This window comes from Trachurus trachurus (assembly GCF_905171665.1).
Source record: "Trachurus trachurus genome assembly, chromosome: 10".
In the NCBI taxonomy this organism is placed as follows: domain Eukaryota; kingdom Metazoa; phylum Chordata; class Actinopteri; order Carangiformes; family Carangidae; genus Trachurus; species Trachurus trachurus.
Window position 1 is genome coordinate 20,315,462 of NC_139894.1, and position 20,111 is coordinate 20,335,572.

At 41.2% G+C, this 20,111-nt stretch overlaps 4 protein-coding genes across 8 annotated transcripts; 1 reads left to right on the forward strand and 3 right to left on the reverse strand.

Annotated features, from left to right (window-relative positions):
- The first annotated feature begins 530 nt into the window (after positions 1–530).
- Positions 531–3,489, forward strand: aldob (aldolase b, fructose-bisphosphate). The gene is made up of 9 exons (XM_083980788.1): positions 531–653; positions 1,372–1,484; positions 1,592–1,803; positions 1,893–1,947; positions 2,054–2,214; positions 2,297–2,380; positions 2,465–2,639; positions 2,733–2,932; positions 3,198–3,489. Exons 2-9 carry the CDS (start codon positions 1,373–1,375, stop codon positions 3,291–3,293), a joined length of 1,095 nt encoding a protein of 364 aa, XP_083836914.1. The 5' UTR covers positions 531–653; position 1,372; the 3' UTR covers positions 3,294–3,489.
- Positions 3,490–3,623: 134 nt separating this feature from the next.
- Positions 3,624–7,200, reverse strand: LOC310992662 (uncharacterized protein). 4 transcript variants are annotated; one of them, XR_014595706.1, is made up of 7 exons: positions 7,161–7,200; positions 6,819–6,977; positions 6,581–6,691; positions 6,219–6,275; positions 5,963–6,011; positions 5,753–5,866; positions 3,624–5,487 (listed from the first exon to the last, which is right to left on the reverse strand). XR_014595706.1 is itself a non-coding variant. In XM_083980789.1 (7 exons), exons 2-7 carry the CDS (start codon positions 6,948–6,950, stop codon positions 5,434–5,436), a joined length of 618 nt encoding a protein of 205 aa, XP_083836915.1. In that variant the 5' UTR covers positions 6,951–6,977; positions 7,161–7,200; the 3' UTR covers positions 3,624–5,433. The 4 variants fall into 4 exon arrangements, 2 of the variants coding, with proteins under 2 accessions (XP_083836915.1, XP_083836916.1); XR_014595707.1 differs by having other exon boundaries at positions 5,963–6,047; XM_083980789.1 differs by having other exon boundaries at positions 5,963–6,112.
- Positions 7,201–7,909: 709 nt separating this feature from the next.
- Positions 7,910–12,555, reverse strand: tmco6 (transmembrane and coiled-coil domains 6). Of its 2 annotated transcripts, XM_083980352.1 has the most exons (13): positions 12,382–12,555; positions 11,496–11,602; positions 11,288–11,400; positions 11,003–11,186; positions 10,810–10,914; positions 10,510–10,604; positions 10,275–10,391; positions 10,026–10,140; positions 9,759–9,939; positions 9,117–9,211; positions 8,852–9,019; positions 8,599–8,733; positions 7,910–8,504 (listed from the first exon to the last, which is right to left on the reverse strand). In XM_083980352.1, the coding sequence occupies exons 1-13, from the start codon at positions 12,470–12,472 to the stop codon at positions 8,481–8,483; spliced, it is 1,530 nt and encodes a 509-aa protein (XP_083836478.1). In that variant the 5' UTR covers positions 12,473–12,555; the 3' UTR covers positions 7,910–8,480. The 2 variants fall into 2 exon arrangements, with proteins under 2 accessions (XP_083836478.1, XP_083836477.1); XM_083980351.1 differs by having other exon boundaries at positions 7,910–8,733.
- Positions 12,556–14,595: 2,040 nt separating this feature from the next.
- On the reverse strand, positions 14,596–19,520 carry LOC310993071 (uncharacterized protein). Its single transcript, XM_083981337.1, has 8 exons — positions 19,286–19,520; positions 18,508–18,560; positions 18,314–18,396; positions 17,315–17,373; positions 17,057–17,231; positions 15,476–16,615; positions 15,280–15,389; positions 14,596–15,157 (listed from the first exon to the last, which is right to left on the reverse strand). The coding sequence occupies exons 1-8, from the start codon at positions 19,391–19,393 to the stop codon at positions 15,122–15,124; spliced, it is 1,764 nt and encodes a 587-aa protein (XP_083837463.1). The 5' UTR covers positions 19,394–19,520; the 3' UTR covers positions 14,596–15,121.
- Between the last annotated feature and the right edge of the window lie 591 nt (positions 19,521–20,111).

The window sequence follows — 20,111 nt, forward strand, 5'->3', positions numbered from 1 at the left end:
GGAAATAAAATAAATTGTACAAGTAGCCTGTTTAAAGTTTATAGTAGCCTAAGTTATGGCCCCGGTATATCTTCTGCTAAGATGTTTGTGAATAGGAATGTGTGAATGCTTCCTGATCAGATAAGATAAACACACGCATTGTCATATGCAACTATAACCCAAACGTCCATTAATAGGCTACAAAAGAAACCTGACTTGCAACATAGCAGCACTTTGACAAATGTTGTTCTCACATTACATTTTCACCATTTCTCAAAGCGCTGTGACTGCGTGCAGGGGGGCGGGGCTGTGTGTGATCACACACTGATGCAGACTTCGACTTTATAACCTGCTTCAGACGACACATCATGTTCCCTGCATGGCTGCTCCCCCTCCCCCCAATAACCGGACTCAGATATGAACCTAAAGTCCACAAAAGAGCACATTGATGCCACAGCGTGCAAACGCCGCCCCTGTCTGTCCTGACCGGGCCAATTGCGTTACCGGGGTGACACACGCCCCGCCACATCACGAGCACCTCCCTCCGCAGCCTCCTACAGGCGATAAATACAGCTTTGTGCCCAGATTTCGGCCTTCTCACTCAGTTACTTCTGGGAGGCTGCAGAGGCCGTTTGACACTTGTGCTGTCGTCGCTGTCTGATTATAACTCTCAAGTAAGGAGTGTTTTCCAAGTTTTTGAACTGTTGCACGCTGTAATGTCGCAGATTACAATGTTTTCTTTCAGTAGGCTATTTAGACTTATTTCTGCGATGATTCAGTTTCCTCATGTCTTTAAATGTGCAGCAATGGAGTCTCTGTGCAGCAGATGTGGATTTAAGATGCGACTTTTAAGCAGCGTGTACTCTGCACAACCGGATCAACAGGTTGATTCTGTATGCTCGGGTTTTGCATTTATAGATTGCCTCTCAAAGTCCTGTGAAAGTGTTGCAGAGTAAAATCGACTTGTGTTGTCTGTCGGTGGTGGACAGCATGCCTCTGCTTTGTGCGAGTGCAGTGAAATGCAATGTGAAGTTAACAATCACTCGCCCTCAAACTGTTGTTCATTGTTCCATGTGTGTGAATTATTCTAATATTTATTCTGATTGTGCACACTGTGCAGGTTCAAGGTGTGTGTGGGGGGCTGGGGGACCTAGACTTTTTTTTAAAGTGAACTATGAACTTGTGTTGCACACCAGGAGGCAGAACTTATCTGTAGGAGGGCCAAAGTTCAGCTATGTAAGCCAAACATTTACAGTGATGATGCAAGAGAAGCAGGATGTCTGTTTTTTATTTTGTTTGGAGGAGAAGAATGATTCAATCTTCCTCATAACTCCTGCGGTCATAGTTTCTTAAAAACCTGCTAGTGAAATAACTTGTTTCTCTCTTCTACAGGATGACTCATCAGTTCCCATCCCTCTCTCCGGAGCAGAAGAAGGAGCTTTCTGACATCGCTCAGAAGATCGTGGCTCCAGGAAAGGGAATCCTGGCTGCAGATGAGTCCACAGGTGAGCCTCAAGTTCAAATCTGAGTTGAGAGGTGTTTGTTTTTGTTTTGTTTTTTTTCTGCAGAGTTGGCATCTGTAATAATAACCTCAATGTCTTCCTCTCTCAAGGCACCATGGGAAAGCGCCTGCAGAAAATCAATGTGGAGAACAACGAGGAGAACCGCCGCTACTTCCGTGACCTGCTCTTCTCCTGCGGCGACACCATGACGAACAGCGTGGGTGGGGTCATCTTCTTCCACGAGACGCTCTACCAGAAAGCAGACAGTGGCAAGCTCTTCCCCCAGGTCATCAAGGACAAGGGCATTGTTGTTGGCATCAAGGTGAGGAGCCAGAGCAGTTTGCAGTAGTTACATTTTTAGATGTTTTCACACGTGAGTCTAAATGGATGTGTTTGGTTTTCTTTGTTCAGGTCGACAAAGGCACAGCTGGTCTGAACGGAACAGATGGAGAGACCACCACACAAGGTAAAAGTTAAAACGTTTTCAGCAGATTTGTGATTCATAAGCTGTAGAAAATTGTTGCCATTGGCTTCATCAACATTCACTAACTTGGCATTTGCATTTCTCACAGGTCTTGACGGCCTGTCGGAGCGGTGCGCCCAGTACAAGAAGGACGGCTGTGACTTTGCCAAGTGGAGGTGTGTGCTGAAGATCTCAGACGGCTGCCCATCAGCTCTGGCTATTGCAGAGAACGCTAATGTCCTCGCCAGATATGCCAGTATCTGCCAACAGGTGTGTGTGTACAGTCCTTATTCTCCATCTTCTATTTGATCAAGAGTTTCTCATTTTAACGTGAGTTCGTGTGCTCCATCAGAACGGCCTGGTGCCCATCGTGGAGCCAGAGATCCTGCCCGACGGAACCCACGACCTGAAGCGCTGCCAGTATGTCACAGAAAAGGTTGGTTCATCATAAATGCAAGTTTTTTCCCATCATGCGGTTTTGAAGCTCGTGCGATAACAAACCTCCTCTTGTTGTTGTTAGGTGCTGGCTGCTGTGTACAAGGCTCTGTCTGATCACCATGTGTACCTGGAGGGCACTCTGCTGAAGCCCAACATGGTCACAGCTGGACACTCCTGCACCACAAAGTACACCCCTCAGCAGGTCGGCATGGCTACAGTGACTGCTCTGAGGCGCACTGTCCCCGCCGCTGTGCCAGGTGAGTGTCAAAGCAGCAGCCTTGCCCTCTTACAAAACAGGTTTCCAGGTGAATGTAGAACATGAGACATGCTTTGTCCTGTGGCTTCTCCAGGCATTTGCTTCCTGTCTGGAGGCCAGAGTGAGGAGGAGGCCTCCCTCAACCTGAACGCCATCAACCAGATACCCCTCCATCGCCCCTGGAAGCTGACCTTCTCTTACGGCCGTGCACTCCAGGCCTCAGCTCTGGCAGCCTGGCAGGGCAAACCTGCCAACAAGGCGGCTTCACAGGAAGCTTTCTGCACCAGGGCCAAGGTAAGCCTGAAGCATGAACGGCTGTTTCTAATGAAAAGATGCCCATAAACAATATGCACTTATCAATTAGTAGTTGCAGACTGTGCATCTATTGAATCCCTCTTATCTTGCATTACTCAACTTTACACTCTGGTACAGTAAATGATTGATTTCTAAAGGTTTTTGTCGGCTTAGTCTAACACTAATGTAGTGCAGGTAACTTGGCTGATTATTAACACCAGATTTGACTTTGCCCTGACTTCTCCCCCTCTCTTGCTCCCTCCAGATCAATGGCCTGGCTGCCAAAGGAGAGTACAAGCCCACCGGCTCAGCTGACCAGGCCTCCATGCAATCTCTGTACACCGCCAGCTACGTTTATTAAATACTGTGAACACTAAAACCCTCTCCAAAAAAATGCACCTGGACCAAATATCACTACAAGATTTACCTCTGCATTTCTTGTATGATTTCCGTCTTCCCTTTCCCACCAACACCAGGGGAAGACTCCCGTTGTAATGTTGAACTACTGTTTGTCTGCTCGGTCAAATGACTGGAAATAAATTAAGATGCCAAAACGATGTTGGGTCTCATGGCAGTTTTTGTGATTTAGGATCTGAGATCATGTCACCACTTCTGTCGTAATATTCACATCATTGTTGGATACAAATTATAGAGCTGACATCTGTTTTGAGGCTTCATGTTTGTCTTAGCCTGGGGAAAGTTTTAGGATCACTACATTGGCTAATACATTGTCGGAGCATGCAGTAACCTCAAACGTGCACAGCTGCACAACTCATCCAAATTGACCTCAACTATAAGGTGACCCCTCTTTCACAACAGATGACGCATGTTGCATGCAGAGGTTAAAATTGCCATGCTGTTTGCCACATGGTACAAAATGCATTCGTTTACCGATTAAAACAAAAGGGAGTTTAAAAAAATGGGGCAAAGTTGATGGCAATAGTCTTACAAAACAGCTGTGAGGCAATACTGAAAACATTTAAAGACACAGTCCAGTGATGGGACCCAGTCCTCATTTCTATCCTCCATATCTGGTAAACCTAGACAAAGAATCTGATATACACATTGCTTTAAGTTTTAATGACTAGCAGAATTAGTACTTTCGTATTTAACATGGTATCGGAGGTAAATGAGTGTCTCACCATAAAGACAAGAAGATGTGTGATGTGACTATTTAATGGCTAACTTGAGAAGTGGTGAAAGTGTTATGCAGGCACAAACTCTGGGAGACAGCTGCTGTTTAATAACCTACAACTAACCCGTGGACTGTCTGTGAGGTCTGACTTGAATATAGTTGCCTATGCACAAGTGCAGTCTATGCAGAAACATTTAGATGTGAGTAACTGACCATTGACCATTAATCGGAGCAATGCTTTATTGTTTATTTCAACAAATAACATCATTAACATCAAATACGACTAAAAGCTGAGTGGTCTCTGTCCACATCTGTTTTTCACACAATGATAGGGAGATTGCGACAGGTTTCCAGGCAGGCCCTTATATCATAGTTATGTACTGTAGATGAATATGGTGAATTATATGAACATGCACATCAGATCAAAGGCTAAGCTGTGGATATATTTATAGTACCAGTTCATCTGCAATGAAGCTACAAGATAAAGTGTTCAAACATAGTTAATGTTGTTGTTTTGAATTTTGCTAAAGTAGCAGTCACAGGTGGATGTGCTGCCCCGTAACCAAAAGAATCACATATATTCATACATTCAAAGACACAGTGTTAATGTTATTAGCTGAATGTGCAGTGTACAGTGGATCACATTACAATCACAAGCTGCCAAAACAGGTTAAGTCACAATAAAAGCTTGACACAAAACAATGCACATATCATTAAAATTCTAACTGATTGGGTTTGTCAAGAATAAAAACTGCATTTCTTGTAGGTTGTGAGATTGTGGAGCAGACACACAATATACCCCCAAATTTAGAAGCACTTCTGACGTCTGTCTATATCAGTGTTATCTAACATTTACATTATTGTTAGTAAGATTAGAAAAAATGCAACGTGCAAGTCTTGAGGCTTTGATTTAAAGTCTGCTGTGCACTGCGAATAATGTTATCATAACACAATCAAGTGTCAACTATGACCCACACATAAGCTTTTATTAGATAAAAGTAGCTACTAGTAGCTACTATCTTCCCTTAATAAGTGCACGTAAATCAGATGACAAAAATTACTTTCTCTCCCTAACATCTTCTGCATAAAATTCTGTTTCATTATTGTTAGTAAAGTATACATTAAAATCAGGTGATATACAATGTGCAAGGGGCTTTGATTCAAAGTGTACTTTCATTCCCAGACAACTTTTACAAAAACTCCTATTTCGTTACGGTAACTAAAAAGCTGGCTGTGTGACTACGGCCACAAGGTGGTGCAACATTCAAATGTAATACACTGTACAGGATTGTGACATGTTCCTTTTATGTGCTAGATGAACAACAGGAAAACAAACTGAGAAAAAAATAAACTGAGGAGACTGATCTTAGTTTGCTGCTGTGTCACTCTGTGGAGGAGCTGAGATGTGCTGGACAATAATCTGTAAGATATTAAGGAGGCTGGTTAAGGGCGAGGGAAACAAGGAGGCAATAATATGATGACTGACAAAGAAGCGAGATATTGTTCTGATTTATCATGAGGTAGTCTCATTAAATTCAAGTTCATTTGTTTTATTTTTTCTTAGTTGTTCAGTCTTTTTCAAGAGGATTTGTCCTAATTTACTTCTTTGTTCATGTTGTTTTCTGGAGCTTCTATACCAGTCTGAAGAAATACATCCCTAAAAAAAAAAAAAAAAGTAGGATTACCTGAGTGCGTGGGGATCTCAGTGCCAAATGGGCAATGACACACAAGAAGAAGAGAAGCGCTGACACACACAGCGAGGAGGTGAACAGTAAGCCTTCAACAGCCAAAAGCTGCCCCTGAGGTAATATAAAATGAGAGGAGATATTCATACACAGTGAAACATGTAATCTATTTAATTTAGGCAAAATAAAATAACAAATGCTGCAACTCACCATTCTGTTGTAGGTCCAGTACGGCTCTGTTTCGTATTTTGCTGCCCTCCTGATCATAATAATATAATAGGTGATGCAGTAAATCCTGTAGCAAAAAGAGACCACGGCTCCCAAGAGGGAAACCACATACATGGCCAAACACACAGTTACCTGGGAAAGTGAGTTAAACAGGTTATTGAGAAGGACGGACTGCATGAAAGTGACCACATGAAATTAAAATCTACAAATAAAACATAAAACCCACAAAGATGCTTACCATCTTCTTGGATGGATGTATCTCAGTGTAGATAGACAGGTTTCCACAAATGATGAACTTAAAAACAAAACAAAAGTTAATTAAAAACAGATTGTTAGTTTATTAAAATGTAAACTTCTACTTGATCCTAAGTATCACTATTTCCAAGGAACTCATAGTGATCTCTGTAGGTACCAAATTAAATCTGTCCTATAAATACATTCATTCATTCATTCATTAAGCTCTCCAGTTTACAGGGAAATATTAGGTGCCACACTCTGATTTAACACTTTAAGTTCTCATTAGTAAACATCAAGTACAACATTTCTCAATTTTCTGCATGTCAGCGCTGAGCAGTCACATGTTGTACGTGTTGTATGTACCAGAAATCCCTGCCAGAAAGGGATGTAGATTTGACAAGATGTAAGCTTGCTTTCAGTGGCCAGCTGAAATCCCATCAGGAACTCTGCACACCCAAAGATCAGAACGACAATCTAAGGAGGAGATGGAAGAAGTATGGATTCTTGCAGTTTCTTTTTAGTTTCTCATTGTAAGACAGCACAATTTCCTGTAACTGGGCACCAGCTTGTATCTGTGTCTCTGCATTGTTTGATGTGTTACCCCAAGAGTTCTGGGTTCTTTCCGGACGAAGCGGTGGAGAGGCTTGCTTGACATCAGCAGCGCATTGTCTGCCTCTGGATTACCATCTTGTTGTTTTGTTCGCTCTCTAATTCTTGGCTCAGTGCTCTCCATTTCCAGGCAACTGTATGCTGTGTTTTGCTGTGGGAGGAGAGAAAAAAAAAAAGAACAAATCAAACCAGATTAATGTTTTCTACCACTATAGATACAGGGACCAGTACTACTAGAGAATAGTTGTGATGCTGATGCCGAACAACTCAAGATACCAGCTGCATGCATAATCTACAAGAATGCGGGGAGATAGGAACAAAAACAGTGACCCACCTTGTTTTATGTAGAGAAACAGTGTGTAAGATCACGGGAGGCGAATGTTGTGGGTGGAGAAAGGAAATGAGGAAATTTGAGAACTTTCTTCTATTTTTTTGTCATTGAGGGGAGGAGCTGGAAACTTTGTTTGGGAGTTGCAGGCTGAGGCTCTTGGACAACACTGCAGTGTCCACTCAGACACTGAAGCAAGATGAAATCCCACTGAGATCTGTGTGCTGCTCTGATGGTTCAATTTGGGCAAAGCCAATTCTGCTGAAATGTATTGAATCCCTGTGATAGTAAGTAAGAAGTAATGTTTTAAACTTCAAATGTTTAAAATTGAAACTAATACAAAAATGAACTTATGACATCTATTAATATTTGTGAAGCTAGTGCTAGACTTTCATTTTATCTTGCTGTAACACAGTTCTTGATTAAGTGTTTTGAGTAAAATGATTTAGCATGCATAAATGATTTAACAATCATAATATAAATATACCAGAGGTGATGATAAACAGATCCTGGACTTGTACAATATTTGACAGAATCAAGTGTATCGTATTACACACTAATGAGCCAAAATATCATGACCGTCTCCATCTCTGTGTGGGTGCTTCAATAACCAGTGATTTTTGCTTCAAATGCACATGGTTATAATATTTTGGTTTAATTATGTATACATATATGAACATATTATTAGTAAACTAAATTTTAAAAAACCTCACCCACATACCCTTGTACTCATAAAAACAACTGTCACGTTTGTTATGAAGCTCACGTTTATTAATTCATGAATGTTCATTTAATAAATTATTGGCTAAAAACACACAATATTTGTCTATATCACAAAACAGTGTTTCTCACAATCCTTGCTCTGTATTAACAGTCAGTTCATAATGGTCAGTCCTCTGCAGTTTACACATACAGTGGGTGTTTTCCAGGCAGATGAGACCTTCATGTGCAAAAATAAAAAAAATAATCTTCAGTCTTCTGTCCCTCCTGTTGATGTGTCTCTCATGGTGGCACGAAATGCAACATTAAAAAAGATGAACTCAGACCTAATCTGAATATAAATACCGTTTCATGTAAAGGTTTATGAATGAGTGTAAAACTAGAGGTATCAAAAACACATACCCTTTAGAAACTCACTGATAACCATCAGTAAAAACACATCATATTGCATCTTATTAAAAACTTCGGTCTGTCGGTATTTTTCAGACACGTACACAGGTCAAAACAGAACCAAGTTGTCCTGTTTCCTCAGGTGTGTCCTCACTGTGTCTGCGTCTGGTGACACACTGTACCTCTCACAGGTGTAAACGATCCCTCTTGGCTGCCTCAGGAACGTGGGAGGTTGTCCACCTGCAACACAACAAATCAAATGAGTCGTTTTTTAAATTCTGAATGAATTAAAACAAACAGCAAACAGCAAACTACTGTATACAAGAGTCTTTACTGTGCAGTCGCCTGAGTATGGCAGTAGGTGATGCTCCAAGAGGTATGCTGCCCGTTGCCTCATCTCTCCTTCACTGTTGTACTGAATGGCCTCCAACAGCGAGACCCCACCGTGCCTTACAAACTCAACTGCCAACTGAAGGAGAGACAGACATCACTGGTAAAAGACCTGACGAATACAGTTGCTAAGAGTTTAAAAAAAAAAAGAAACTTGTTTGGTTATCTCTACTGAGCAGCGTCATCGCTTTGCCTACCTGTGGCCTGCTAACAACCAGCATGAAGAGGACCTCCAGACTCAGGGTCACCATTTCCTGGTCGGCCATTTTAAGTGTCGCACAGAGTGTAGGAAGCAATCCCAGCTGGGCCAGCTGCACGCAGGACTCCTTGTTCTTGTGGGCGATATTTGCTAAAACCCTGAGGATCTGAGGACACAGTTCAGATTCAGTCGTTGTCTGCCACTACGACTGTGACAAACTACAAGAGCAATAATATCAAAGTGTGATCCTAGCTTGAACTGACCATTGTATTGATGCCTTGTGAGAAAGACAGAAGCTGAATCAGACCAGGGACCAAGTTGTGAGTCAGCAGAGCCGAGCAGAAAGCCCCAGAGTGAGCTGGAACAGAGAGTGATGGGAATAACATTGGAACGATTCACATCACACCAGATAAATACATACACATAAATACATGGACTCTTGTTGCGGCCTTGAAAGCTGGTCTGGACTCTTTTAACTTTCCTTTAAACCTTTTAAACCTTTTAGATAGGTTTTAGTATTACTATTTATTTACTGTCTCTTTTTAATTTATTTATGCATATTGTGGAGCACCCCCCCCCCCCCCCCCCCCCTCCCCAACTCAAGCTTTTCACAATGTATGTACTTGTACATCTGAGTGATAAATAAACTTCTTGAATCTTTAATCTTGAATAATAAAACGCCTATATAACAAAAAAAAATAAAAACTAAACACAAATGTGTCACTCATGTCAAAGTCTCCTTCAACAGAGAGTGTAATTCAAGTAAGATTTATTTAGTTTTTTTGCACAAGTTCCAAGAATCCTGTTAATAAACATTCACCTCAAACTGTCTGAGTGATGTATCAGTAATGATGATGCTGATTATATGACAGGTATACAACATACATATAACAGATCAGTCTAACCTGTGAGGTTGTTGAGGACCCAGGCGCTTTCTCTGGCCAAGGCTGGCTGGCTGTGTATGTAGGCCTGAAGAAGTGCACACACGGCAACCACAAGCTGGAAGTCAACCGGTTGAGTGTGGAGGCTGTCCACCGGGCAGAGGGACAGGAGGTTTCCCACACATCGCAGCAAAGGACAGACAAGCTGAGAACAGAGGACCAAAAACATTCAGACAACAACAAACACAAAAACACACTGACAGCAGCATACAGTCTTTGATCCGTTCTTACCAGCTCAATTCCCTCTTCTTTGTTTCCTTCAGCGACAGCACCACCAAGTGACACTAACAGGGAACTGCACTGTAGCAGGGCACCACGGGCCAACAGCTCTCTGTTGCCCTGGACGCTTCATGTAAGATAAGACCAGAGGAGAGACAGATCGTCATTACACAGTTAGTGAAGTAATTACATTTGATGACAGTGTAGTGTGTAAATATAACAGACATGTTGACACTGCTGAGAATATCCTACAGTTCTCACTTGCAAGCCAGGTAGTGCAGACACCATGCACACTCAATAGCAGGTGCCAGGCCAAACTTTGGGTCAGGAGTCAGGACTGATAACAAGTGCGCCGGTAAACTGGAGGAGAGGACCATCCTTCAGAGAAAGAAGAGAATCATTTCACATCTGAGGAATGTGTCTAATATCAGAAGCAAATTTACAAAAGAAGACTTAAATATTTGAAGAGCGAACAGTGTTAAGTTTAAGTGCTTACGTGATTATTTTCTCTGCAGCAGCATCTTTGGCCTGGAGAAGCTGAGAGAGGGTGAACCCCACGGCTTCCACCACAGCTAGGTTGTGTCTCTGGTTCTGGACACACAGACATACTAATAATAATATTACATTTGACCTTGTGTGGTACCAAGTCAGGGATTTGTGCTTCAGATTTTTTTACCAACGTATTCTGATAAAGGCACTGTGAAGATATCGGTAAAGCTGAGGTGCGTTTGCCTCATGCACTATAGTGTTGATTCTAACACTTTAAATAAAGACTGATAGATGATTGTTAGATTACCTCCATACAGCTGGCCAGAGCTGGTATTATTCCCTGGGCCAGGAGTTTTTCTTTCACAACATCGCAGTCAGGACATAAATTACCCAGTGTGTAGAGACACAGCTCCTGCGTACACATGAAAGACACAAAGTCAGAACTCTTGTCTAGATTTAGGTGAGATATCACACACTGCCTGGTATGAGTAGGTACTCACAGTGAACTTGGTGCTTTGGCCGGACAGGTAGGTGAGCAGGTACGGCGTGGCGGGCAGACAGACCGGGGCCACCTCGGTGTGAGGAGAGTGAGACAGCTCATGGAGACAGCGAGCGGCATGTAGGCGGCACTGGGCATTAGAGCCGGTGAGCAGGCCGACCAGCAGGTGCATGCTGTTCTGCTGCCTACGATCACAGACAGATGTGACACATGACTGACAAGAGATATAAACAGTGACAGTGCTGTTGCAATTCATCTGCTGTGGCGAGTGGCGACGCCACCGTACTTGATGAAGGTGAGCTGTGCTGATGGGTCACGGAGAGCTTTACTCAGGTCCTTCATGAGGGTCTCCTTCTCAGGGCCGCTGTGTTGGAGTCTCTGGAACAAACTGGTCACGTCCTGGGGAAAATGTTGAATAGGTTTAATTATGAAGATCCACCATTTCATTCATTGGACCTACTAACTAATTATCTGTCACAACATCTGCCACTCACCTGCTCTCCTGAGGTGGTGTCCATGGTGGCCTCCGGCTGCTCCTCATCTTCGTTCAGCAGGAGTCTCTTGCTCACAAGCTGTCTGTCTCTGCGGGCCTGCCTCAATGCTACAGCATTCAAATGTGGAAAATATCACATTACTTATTTTCAGCATTGTGACTTTATAGCTATAGTCTATACCAGCGCCATCTTGAACCTGTTCTACATGAATCTATTTCAGGGGAGAGGTCTTTTTCATGGGTAACCTTTTTTCCTGGGATTCACAAACATAACAATTGGTGCCGTTATAATAGATGAAGATCAAAGGATGCTTTACCGATCAGGATGCAGAAAAATAACCTGTCACACATGTCAATCGAAACATAAAGTGACAAGAAGGCAAAGCAAACCCATAACAACTATAAACAAAATAAAGTTACAACCTTAAGAAGCAACAACGCCTACAGGGGACGCAAACTGACCACAGAGGAATGCAACAATGACTAAATAACTATTCAGAGAAAAACCATGTACACTGACACAACAACCACAGGGACCGCTGAAGGACAGAGTGGCTGCACACAACAGCTTCACAGAGACACAACACCACCTAAATTCACAACAACAACGTCAGTTTTGTGTCTCTTGCCAACATGTTTTGTGCTCAGGAGCGCGTTGTCTCATATAATCCGTCCATGACCAAGATGTAACGAACTACAAATGTGCGCTAACACATCATATATCTTCGCTGGCTTCTGAATTGTGATCCATTAGTTTATAGTAGGCTATGCATTGCTGACTGAACCATCAAACTAATGACTCTCTTTATTATTATTATTATTATTTTTTATCGTTAACCCTCAGTTAGTCGTTTTCATGCCACATGTAAATGTTTGTTCAGTTTTACCTTTCTCGTGCTCTCGCCTCTTGAACTTGAACTCCTGCAGGTTGTCTCCTTGTCGTCCGGCTTTGTGGCGAACTTTGTTTAGCCTCCACATTGTCGGTAGCCTATTTTAATCGTAATAATGACTTATTATTGCATAGTGGAGGATGTTACTGTTGTAGCTGTTGTGCTGGTGCAGCAGTGAGGATACCCGGAAATTACTTTTAAAAACAGGAAGTCGTAACACAAGTTTCCTTTGCTAAAGATTTTCAAAATTATCTTTCAAATTTGAATATGCAACATAAACTACGACAGCAAATACGCTGTCTTTTCTTTATGGTGTTTAATATAAGTTAGAGTCAAATACAATACAAACCCTGTCATGTTATGCCACCCTGTTTCTTGTAGGCTACGTGTTTTAGTTGTTATGTGGACGGCATTACGACAAACACGGAAATTGATCTACAGTCCATTTTAACTGCCGTTATCTTTATTTGTAGGCCTACTTGTGCTTTTACAAACCATTTCAATATAAGAGGAAACACATTTGGAAAAGAGGTAAACCATGGATCGATAAGGTAAACACACCACAGATGAAAGCATGGGTTGCCAGTTGTGTCGTAGTGATGACGTTAAAGTCATGCGACCAGTGTAGTACCAACTTTCTGCAAAATATTTCATACACAAATGTAAATTTCTAAATGTTACCCCATTTCCCCCTAGCTCTCTAGATTTTGTGATTAAAGAATAAAATCTAAAAATGCACGTTTATATCAATATTTGATCTTTCCCTTCATCAGACCCCAAAAAAGGAAACTATTGATTTATGTATTGTATTGACTCTATGTCATGTTTGTATTTATTTACCTTCCTTTTTTTTCATCGTTTTTCGTCATTACTGTGTTATAATACACTCTTAGTTTTAATGTACAATTTGTATTGGAAATGATTCTGTTAGTAAATTTTGTATTACAGTAGCCTACTTACAAAGAATTAAATAATAATAATAATAATTTTACTTCTGATGATTGAATTTGGAAGTGGAAATTATGAATGTTGTGTTTCTTTGAGAAGTATTCACTCTGGATTAAAGGTGTAAGTATTATAAACTGCAATAATATAAAATAAATAAATGTAAAAGCTGCATTGCTTTTTTTGTCTGAGAACCAGGGTGATGTTAACCTCTGGTATGAGAGCATGAGTCAAACCCCCAATTCCAATCCGCCCCCTAAAGACTCAAGCCCTGAACCCTCACTGACTAAAGTGACGTCAGCTCTAAGTGACAGAGTGTGAGAGTCTGTGAGGGTCCAGATTCTGTAAACATGAATGGAACAGCACTTACACACTCTCACCACACGTTACCTTGACAACAAAATGTTTTTAACTCGATAAATTTACTGTAATTTCAATACGCACAAGGTGTGCGAGGGAGGCGGACTCAAAACAAAATATTCCTGGATCAGATCTGATCAAATCATCATCAATAATCACAAACTGCACGTTAACACTGACAGTAAACTTCTTCTTTTCTTTTTATGTAGGCTATTCCTTTTTTTTGGCTCCTGTCCATTAACAATAAAGAGACTGGCGGAGCTCTCTCTGACTACTCACGTTAATTTCTTTTTGTTTTAACACTTGCGTTCCGACGGCATCCCCTGTGTTATGGTTTGACTTCACAACGCTATGAACTGTGGGTAATTCCCCTACCCAAAGTCAGCATCGGTGCTGACTTACGGTAAGGGGGCAGAAAGGGCTCATTCACTGACTCACTGACTTGATGATCTGACAACGGAACAGCCCTCACACACTCACGGACTTCCCGTGAACGCGCCTCTAAGTCAGTGAGTCCGTGAGGGGTCGGATTGGAATTGGGCTAAAGAGATGCTCATCTTTCTCTGTATCACACTTAGGGAAATGCATTATTTGATCTCATAGCCAAAGCTATAAACCCTATAAACTCTGTATCACCCATTTGTGAAATATACCTTGAGAGAATATGTGCCACATTCATTTAGGGGATTTAACATATTGTTTCAGCCAGTTCAGTTTTAAAGGTCCATTTATACAAAAGGGGAAACAACTTTTAACAAATAGCAGTAAATGGTAACAATACTGTACAAGTCAGTGAGTTGATTGTATAAATCCATGGATTTCAGACAGGGTATTAAAAAAACTATAACATTTAATTTGTATTAAAAGCACAATGTACAGTGTATAAAAGCTTTATCAAACATTTAAAACGTTTGCTTTAAAACTTTAAAGGCTATCAAAACTGTTTCAATATTATTTTAGTGAATTTGAACCCCCCCTCCCCCCACAAAATCTTTGCCAATTTTAACGCACATGAAACAGTAGTTAAGACAATATTAATTTTCATTATTCTGTAGCCTATGAATCACTATCAAATCTGACCTGTGGTGAGTGATCAAGGGAAGAACTCATGACTGAGGTAGAATGAGCTCAAGAGACACATCTTCATAGTGGCTTAATTTTACATACTATATCCCAAGAGGATATTCCCGAAATAAGCAATTAAATGTCTTTTACATAATCATGCAAATAATTATTTTTCAATAACTATACAAAACAGTAAAAAAAGAAAGCTGTCGCAGTTTGCGATATTCAGCATGTAAACACAAAACAAAACAAAAAGATAAAAATGTACCAAAAATAGAAAAAACAATCCACCTTTACAGTTTTAAACAAAATCTTTTAACCATTAAAATATGATTAGAAACAGTTTGGAGGGACATGTTGACTTGATTCATTCTTCTTCGTGAGTCTTGGAGGATTTCTTTTTCTGCGAGGAATTACAGAAAATTAACAAATGAACTTAGAAGAATCATCATTGAGCAGTGAAACCGCTTTTCAAGCAGGGACATAAATCTGTAACATATCCGTATCTGTACAGTATTGTGGTACCTTTTTGTGGCTGGAGGGTGTTTGGAGCATTTCCGTTGCTGTGGCGACGGCGTCCTGGACCGAAGCTGCAGGCGTTTCTGGGATCTCGGCTGATTTCAGTTTGCTCTTCTCTGAGATGAAGACAAATGAAAATGTGAAAACAAATCATACTATATAAAAAGAAAACTTTTAGCATTTAGTTACAGTCGGCACTTACTTTTCTTCTTCCCCGATGGAGGACACGGCGTCTCGGGTTCGAACGGAGGTTCTGGCTCCGTTTCAGCTGAACTGTTTTCCAGTGACGACTCTTTTTTCTTCTTCTTCCTTTTCTCTTGAGGCTCCTCCTCTCTGTCACCGCTCTCCGTTTTCTTTTTTTCCTTTAATATCAAAGTTTCTTCTACAATCTCCTCTGACATCTCATTGTGATCAGCTCTGTCCTTTTTTTTCTTTTTCTTTTCTTCAACTATCTGCTCTGAGTTTTCCTCGTTGGGAGATTCCTTTTTCTTTTTCTTTGCTTTTTTTTCTTTAACCAATAGCTCTGAATTTTCTTCACTACTGACAGCTTCCTTGTTCTTTTTCTTTGCTTTCTTTTCTTCAGCTACCTGCTCTGTATTTTCTTGTACTTCATCAGCTAACTTCTCTGGATTTTCCTCAGATTCCTCAGATTTCTCCTTTTTCTTCTTCTTTTTCTTGTGTTTCTTTTCCTGTAATACTGGTTCTGAAACGTCCTCATTATGAACGTCCCCGTTTTCTGTTTCCTCTCCAGTTTCATTTATTTTGCTATCTCCCTTAGCTTCCTTTGTCTTCTTCTTCTTCTTCTTCTCCTCCTCCTCCACAGGTTTACCAACACACTCTTGCTTTTTCCTCTTCTCCTCTTTACTCTCTTTTTCCTTTCCATCATCACTAGTTTCATGTGCATTCCCTTCAGCGCTGTGCTCTTTTATCTCCTTTTTCCTCTTCCTCTTAGGCTCAGGTGTCGTCTCATCATTATTTTCCTTACTAGGAGTCACAGCTTTCCTTTTCTCTTTCACTGGTGTCTGTTTTGAAGGAGAGAGAGTGGTTGCAGCCGGTGTGGTCTCTGCAGCGTTGGTGTTTTGCTCTTTGCTCGGAGTGGCGGAGGGGGTCACAGGTGCAGTCTTTTTGGGACTGCCCTTCTTGTTTTTGCTGTTCTTTGCTGGCGTGGCTGTTGCAGCTTTCTCCTCCACCTGTTCATTCTTTTCAACAGTCCCATTATTAGGAATGGGAGTGGCAGTTTTTGCGGGAGGCTTCGCCCGGGGTTTTCTCACTCTTGCTTTCTTGGGCTGTGGTGTCGTGGAGTTCAGAGCGTTGATGGTCTCCATCTTGCTCAGGTCCTCCTCTGTGGACAGAGTAAATAAAGTAAAGACATTGAACAAACATGGTAATGTGGCACAAATGTCTAAAAGGAAACATCAATAGCAACCACAACGGTACCGTACACAACTCTGTTTGTATGAAATCACTGTTTTCCATTGCAAGGTTGTTCATGGGTGGTGATGTCCTGTCTGGTCTGGTGGTTGTCTTTCTCCCTTTAAGTGAGAGAACCCAGCGCTCCCTGTCTTTTCATCTCCCACCATTTCCTGCATTTTCCACACCTCTTAACTTTCTCCACTGTTCATTCTGTCTCTTTCCAGCGGGAAAATCTCCCCAAAAGACACCACTCACTTTCCCTCTCATTTGGAGCTTTATATCTAACTACTGTATGTATTTTGGCATAAAATAAAATTCTTAATTACTTTGAAACGCACTTCATAACACCCCCTTACCCCTACGCACACACCTGTTAACTGCAGGACTAGTTTCTTCCATTTCTCCACATCCAGACTGCTGTCAGAGTCTGCATCATCTTCACCAGCGGCTACAACTTTGTCCTTTGTTTGGGTCTTTGATTTCTTCGCCTTAGTGACATCTTCTGGAGATTTTCCTTCACTGTTTTTCCTTTTTGCTGGCACAGCCTAAAAATTAAAATAGAAAGCAGTTTCCTCAGTACATTAAAAAAAAGACACATTAAATAAAATTAAAACAACAAGAAACTCACCTTCTTTTTTTGTGGGTCTGTTTTTTTCCCTGGTTTATCACTCTTTTTCTTTGGTGAAGCTAGATACAGAAAGTGTAGGGTTAAAAAAATATCCAACAGACTCTTAAAGCAGATATCAGTGGAATGTTTTTGTTAATATAAGTCCTAAATAGTCCTATTTTCCGTCAGCAATCACTTACATGAAGTATTTCAGCCTAAACACGAGTCTCTCCGTCACTCTGCTCTGCTGTAACCCGAGGAGAAAATTTTCCTTGTGGGATACAAGTGTTATCCAATGAGGAGAGAGAACGGCATGAAGGGCTGTGTGTGCAGCCAAGGGATGCGCGTGAATGTGGTGACGTAGCACGAGGACCAATTGATGCCTGACAAGGGCGGGGGCTGCTAACTCATGGTGCGTTCAAAGAAACTCGTACTTTGTGTTTTTCCTTCCTGTGAAGTCATACCAGTTCGATCTGGTACGAGTTCACGGGTCGGAAGTTACGAGTGGCCGTTATAGGGAACTTTCACAGACAACAGGATGGTAAAAACACGAGCTACGGGTTACCTGGAACGCTACCAAGTCGTAGTTGTGACTTGAAGCTGTAACTTACGGTTTCAAAAGCCTGCCTTGAACGCAGCATTAGCCGAAACGGCCGTGAAGCTGATATCTGCTTTAATTATCCAGTGACAGATTAAGTTTTAATCCTACTGAAAGAAATTCAGCAGCTATCCCAAACTTTCAAATAACTAATGAATGAATGAATGCAAATTTGAAAATCCAGAACAACCCTGCATAACACCCAATTTTGAGTTAAGTTAAGAGCAACGATAAATCAGGTGGAGAAAACCTTCTAAGAGAGTTTCACTTTTTTTTTTTTTTTACTGGAAAAACCTTGTCAACCCAAGGCAATAAAGATGTTTTAGTCAGTATCTCAGACTTTGTTAGTTATTGGTATTTAGTCAGTTTATTAGGTTGGAAACAAACAGTTCAGCACCAACTTTAGTCACAATTGCTCATACCTTTAGTTGCAGTCGCTCCTTGTTCTTCAGACTTGTGCTTAGCTGAGTCAGATTTCTTTGTCTGCTTTTTCTTTTTAGAGCCCCTGTCAGGAATTAAAACAATATGTTGTATGTCATTACAGAGAGGTCTTCTTGTGAGATGAAGGTGGTTGACTTGTGGGGAAAAAAGTAGGCTAGTAAGAAATCACACTCACTTTAACCATGAACTATAGATTTCCAGTAATGAGGCAGAATTTGTTGTCTCCCCCTGCATACAAAAAACAAAACCAACACAAATCTTTCAATATAAACTGATAAGACACTTTGTCAGATACTGTAGATCTAAATAAATAGGAAACAATCTTGATATCACATTCTGAGTGAATGCCAAATGTCTCCTTGAGTATAACAAAAACTTTATTTGGACATTTTATTTATAAATGTAATTAAGTTCTAATATCACGTGAATGCATAAACTAGTCTGTTGTTAAACATGATTGCTAAACCAATTACTATTACCATTAAGTGCCATTTAATAATTTAACCATAATAGTGGGATATCATATTTCTTGTTCTGTCTGTTTTGTTTAGGCTACTTCTCTCTGTTTTATCTGTGACCAGGGATTATAGATGGAAGTTAACTTTAAAGTAACCCTGGTACAATACTCTATCAATAATACGTTTAATATCATCAGTATTCCATGAAAATAAATGGAGGCTTTAGATGCAACACTTGACAATAGCCTACTTTTATTAGTAAGCAATAGGTCAACACAGTGTTCACGTACAGAGCAGAGGGGTCACATGGTTGTAGCATTTGTCACACTACTACTGTAGCATTGAAACACTGTTGCAAAGTGCTGCAGCATGGACACTTAATATAAACCAGATACTTTGTATAAACGTCCTAAACTAAAGTAGGCTACCTCACTGTCAAGCATGTGTGTGTGTGAGAGAGTGAGAGTGAGTGTGTGTGTGTGTGTGTGTGTTGACCTGTGGGCTGTGCTTCTCCAGCTCCTCAGCAGCTGAGTGGAAACCATGCTCCTTCAGATGGCGGTAGATCAAATGGTTCAGCTCGTGCTTTGACGTGTTCACAGACATGTCCGACACTCGAGGACGACGACACACAGACACGCTACAGTTCCCGCCGAGAGTATTTTCATATCAAATCTGACCACATTCTTCACTTAGTTGCCGCTACTCCACTGAAACACGCACGTTAGCACGGTCGAACTCCGAACTCAGGAAGTCGTTCCTTTCACCCCCGCAATGCACCACGGGAGCTGTAGTACCGTCATAAAACAACCAGAATTTAGCCTCATGCTTCATAGTTTCTCTTAAAATAAAGCATTTACCGGCCAATATGAAATAGTACAATCATTTACAGTTGTGTTAACCTCCACTGGAGAGTTTGGAAATTTCAGGTCAGTATCTGTTAATGCATATTCAACTTGTAGACATGTTTTCACAGAGTTTGAAGCGGGGGGGATGACATGTTGGAGCCATTACTGCCCCAGTCATACCAACCAACAAAGACCCTCTCTCTTTCCATCGCTTTGCTTTCAATTTCCCTCTAACTTTCCTACGATTTTGCTCAATTTTAGCGCAGTTTCAGCTTAGTTTCACATCCTCTCCAAGGAAGGAAATCTATCAGACAAGTCACCACTCCCTATGATTTGGACCAGTCTCTGAGGTAATTTACCCAGGGGCAAAACCATTTGACGGGAAGAAATCAAATGGGAAGCACTGGGCTGTTATCCCTGAAGTTTAGTGATCTGATCTGTCTCTTTGACAATATGGATAGCCTATAGACATCCTA

Coding starts and splice junctions, on each gene's coding strand:
- aldob (XM_083980788.1), top strand. CDS start 1,373: ATGACTCATCAGTTCCCATCCCTCTCTCCGGAGCAGAAGAAGGAGCTT. Junction 1,804..1,892: donor GCATTGTTGTTGGCATCAAG/GTGAGGAGCCAG, acceptor TTCTTTGTTCAG/GTCGACAAAGGCACAGCTGG. Junction 2,640..2,732: donor TGTCCCCGCCGCTGTGCCAG/GTGAGTGTCAAA, acceptor TGGCTTCTCCAG/GCATTTGCTTCCTGTCTGGA.
- LOC310992662 (XM_083980789.1), bottom strand. CDS start 6,950: ATGGAGAGCACTGAGCCAAGAATTAGAGAGCGAACAAAACAACAAGAT. Junction 6,692..6,818: donor AAGAACCCAGAACTCTTGGG/GTAACACATCAA, acceptor TCTCCTCCTTAG/ATTGTCGTTCTGATCTTTGG. Junction 6,113..6,218: donor TACATCCATCCAAGAAGATG/GTAAGCATCTTT, acceptor TCACTTTCCCAG/GTAACTGTGTGTTTGGCCAT.
- tmco6 (XM_083980351.1), bottom strand. CDS start 12,472: ATGTGGAGGCTAAACAAAGTTCGCCACAAAGCCGGACGACAAGGAGAC. Junction 11,603..12,381: donor GAGGCGAGAGCACGAGAAAG/GTAAAACTGAAC, acceptor TGAATGCTGTAG/CATTGAGGCAGGCCCGCAGA. Junction 9,212..9,758: donor GGTCCTCAACAACCTCACAG/GTTAGACTGATC, acceptor TCTCTGTTCCAG/CTCACTCTGGGGCTTTCTGC.
- LOC310993071 (XM_083981337.1), bottom strand. CDS start 19,393: ATGTCTGTGAACACGTCAAAGCACGAGCTGAACCATTTGATCTACCGC. Junction 18,397..18,507: donor ATCTATAGTTCATGGTTAAA/GTGAGTGTGATT, acceptor AATTCCTGACAG/GGGCTCTAAAAAGAAAAAGC. Junction 15,390..15,475: donor TCCATCGGGGAAGAAGAAAA/GTAAGTGCCGAC, acceptor TCTTCATCTCAG/AGAAGAGCAAACTGAAATCA.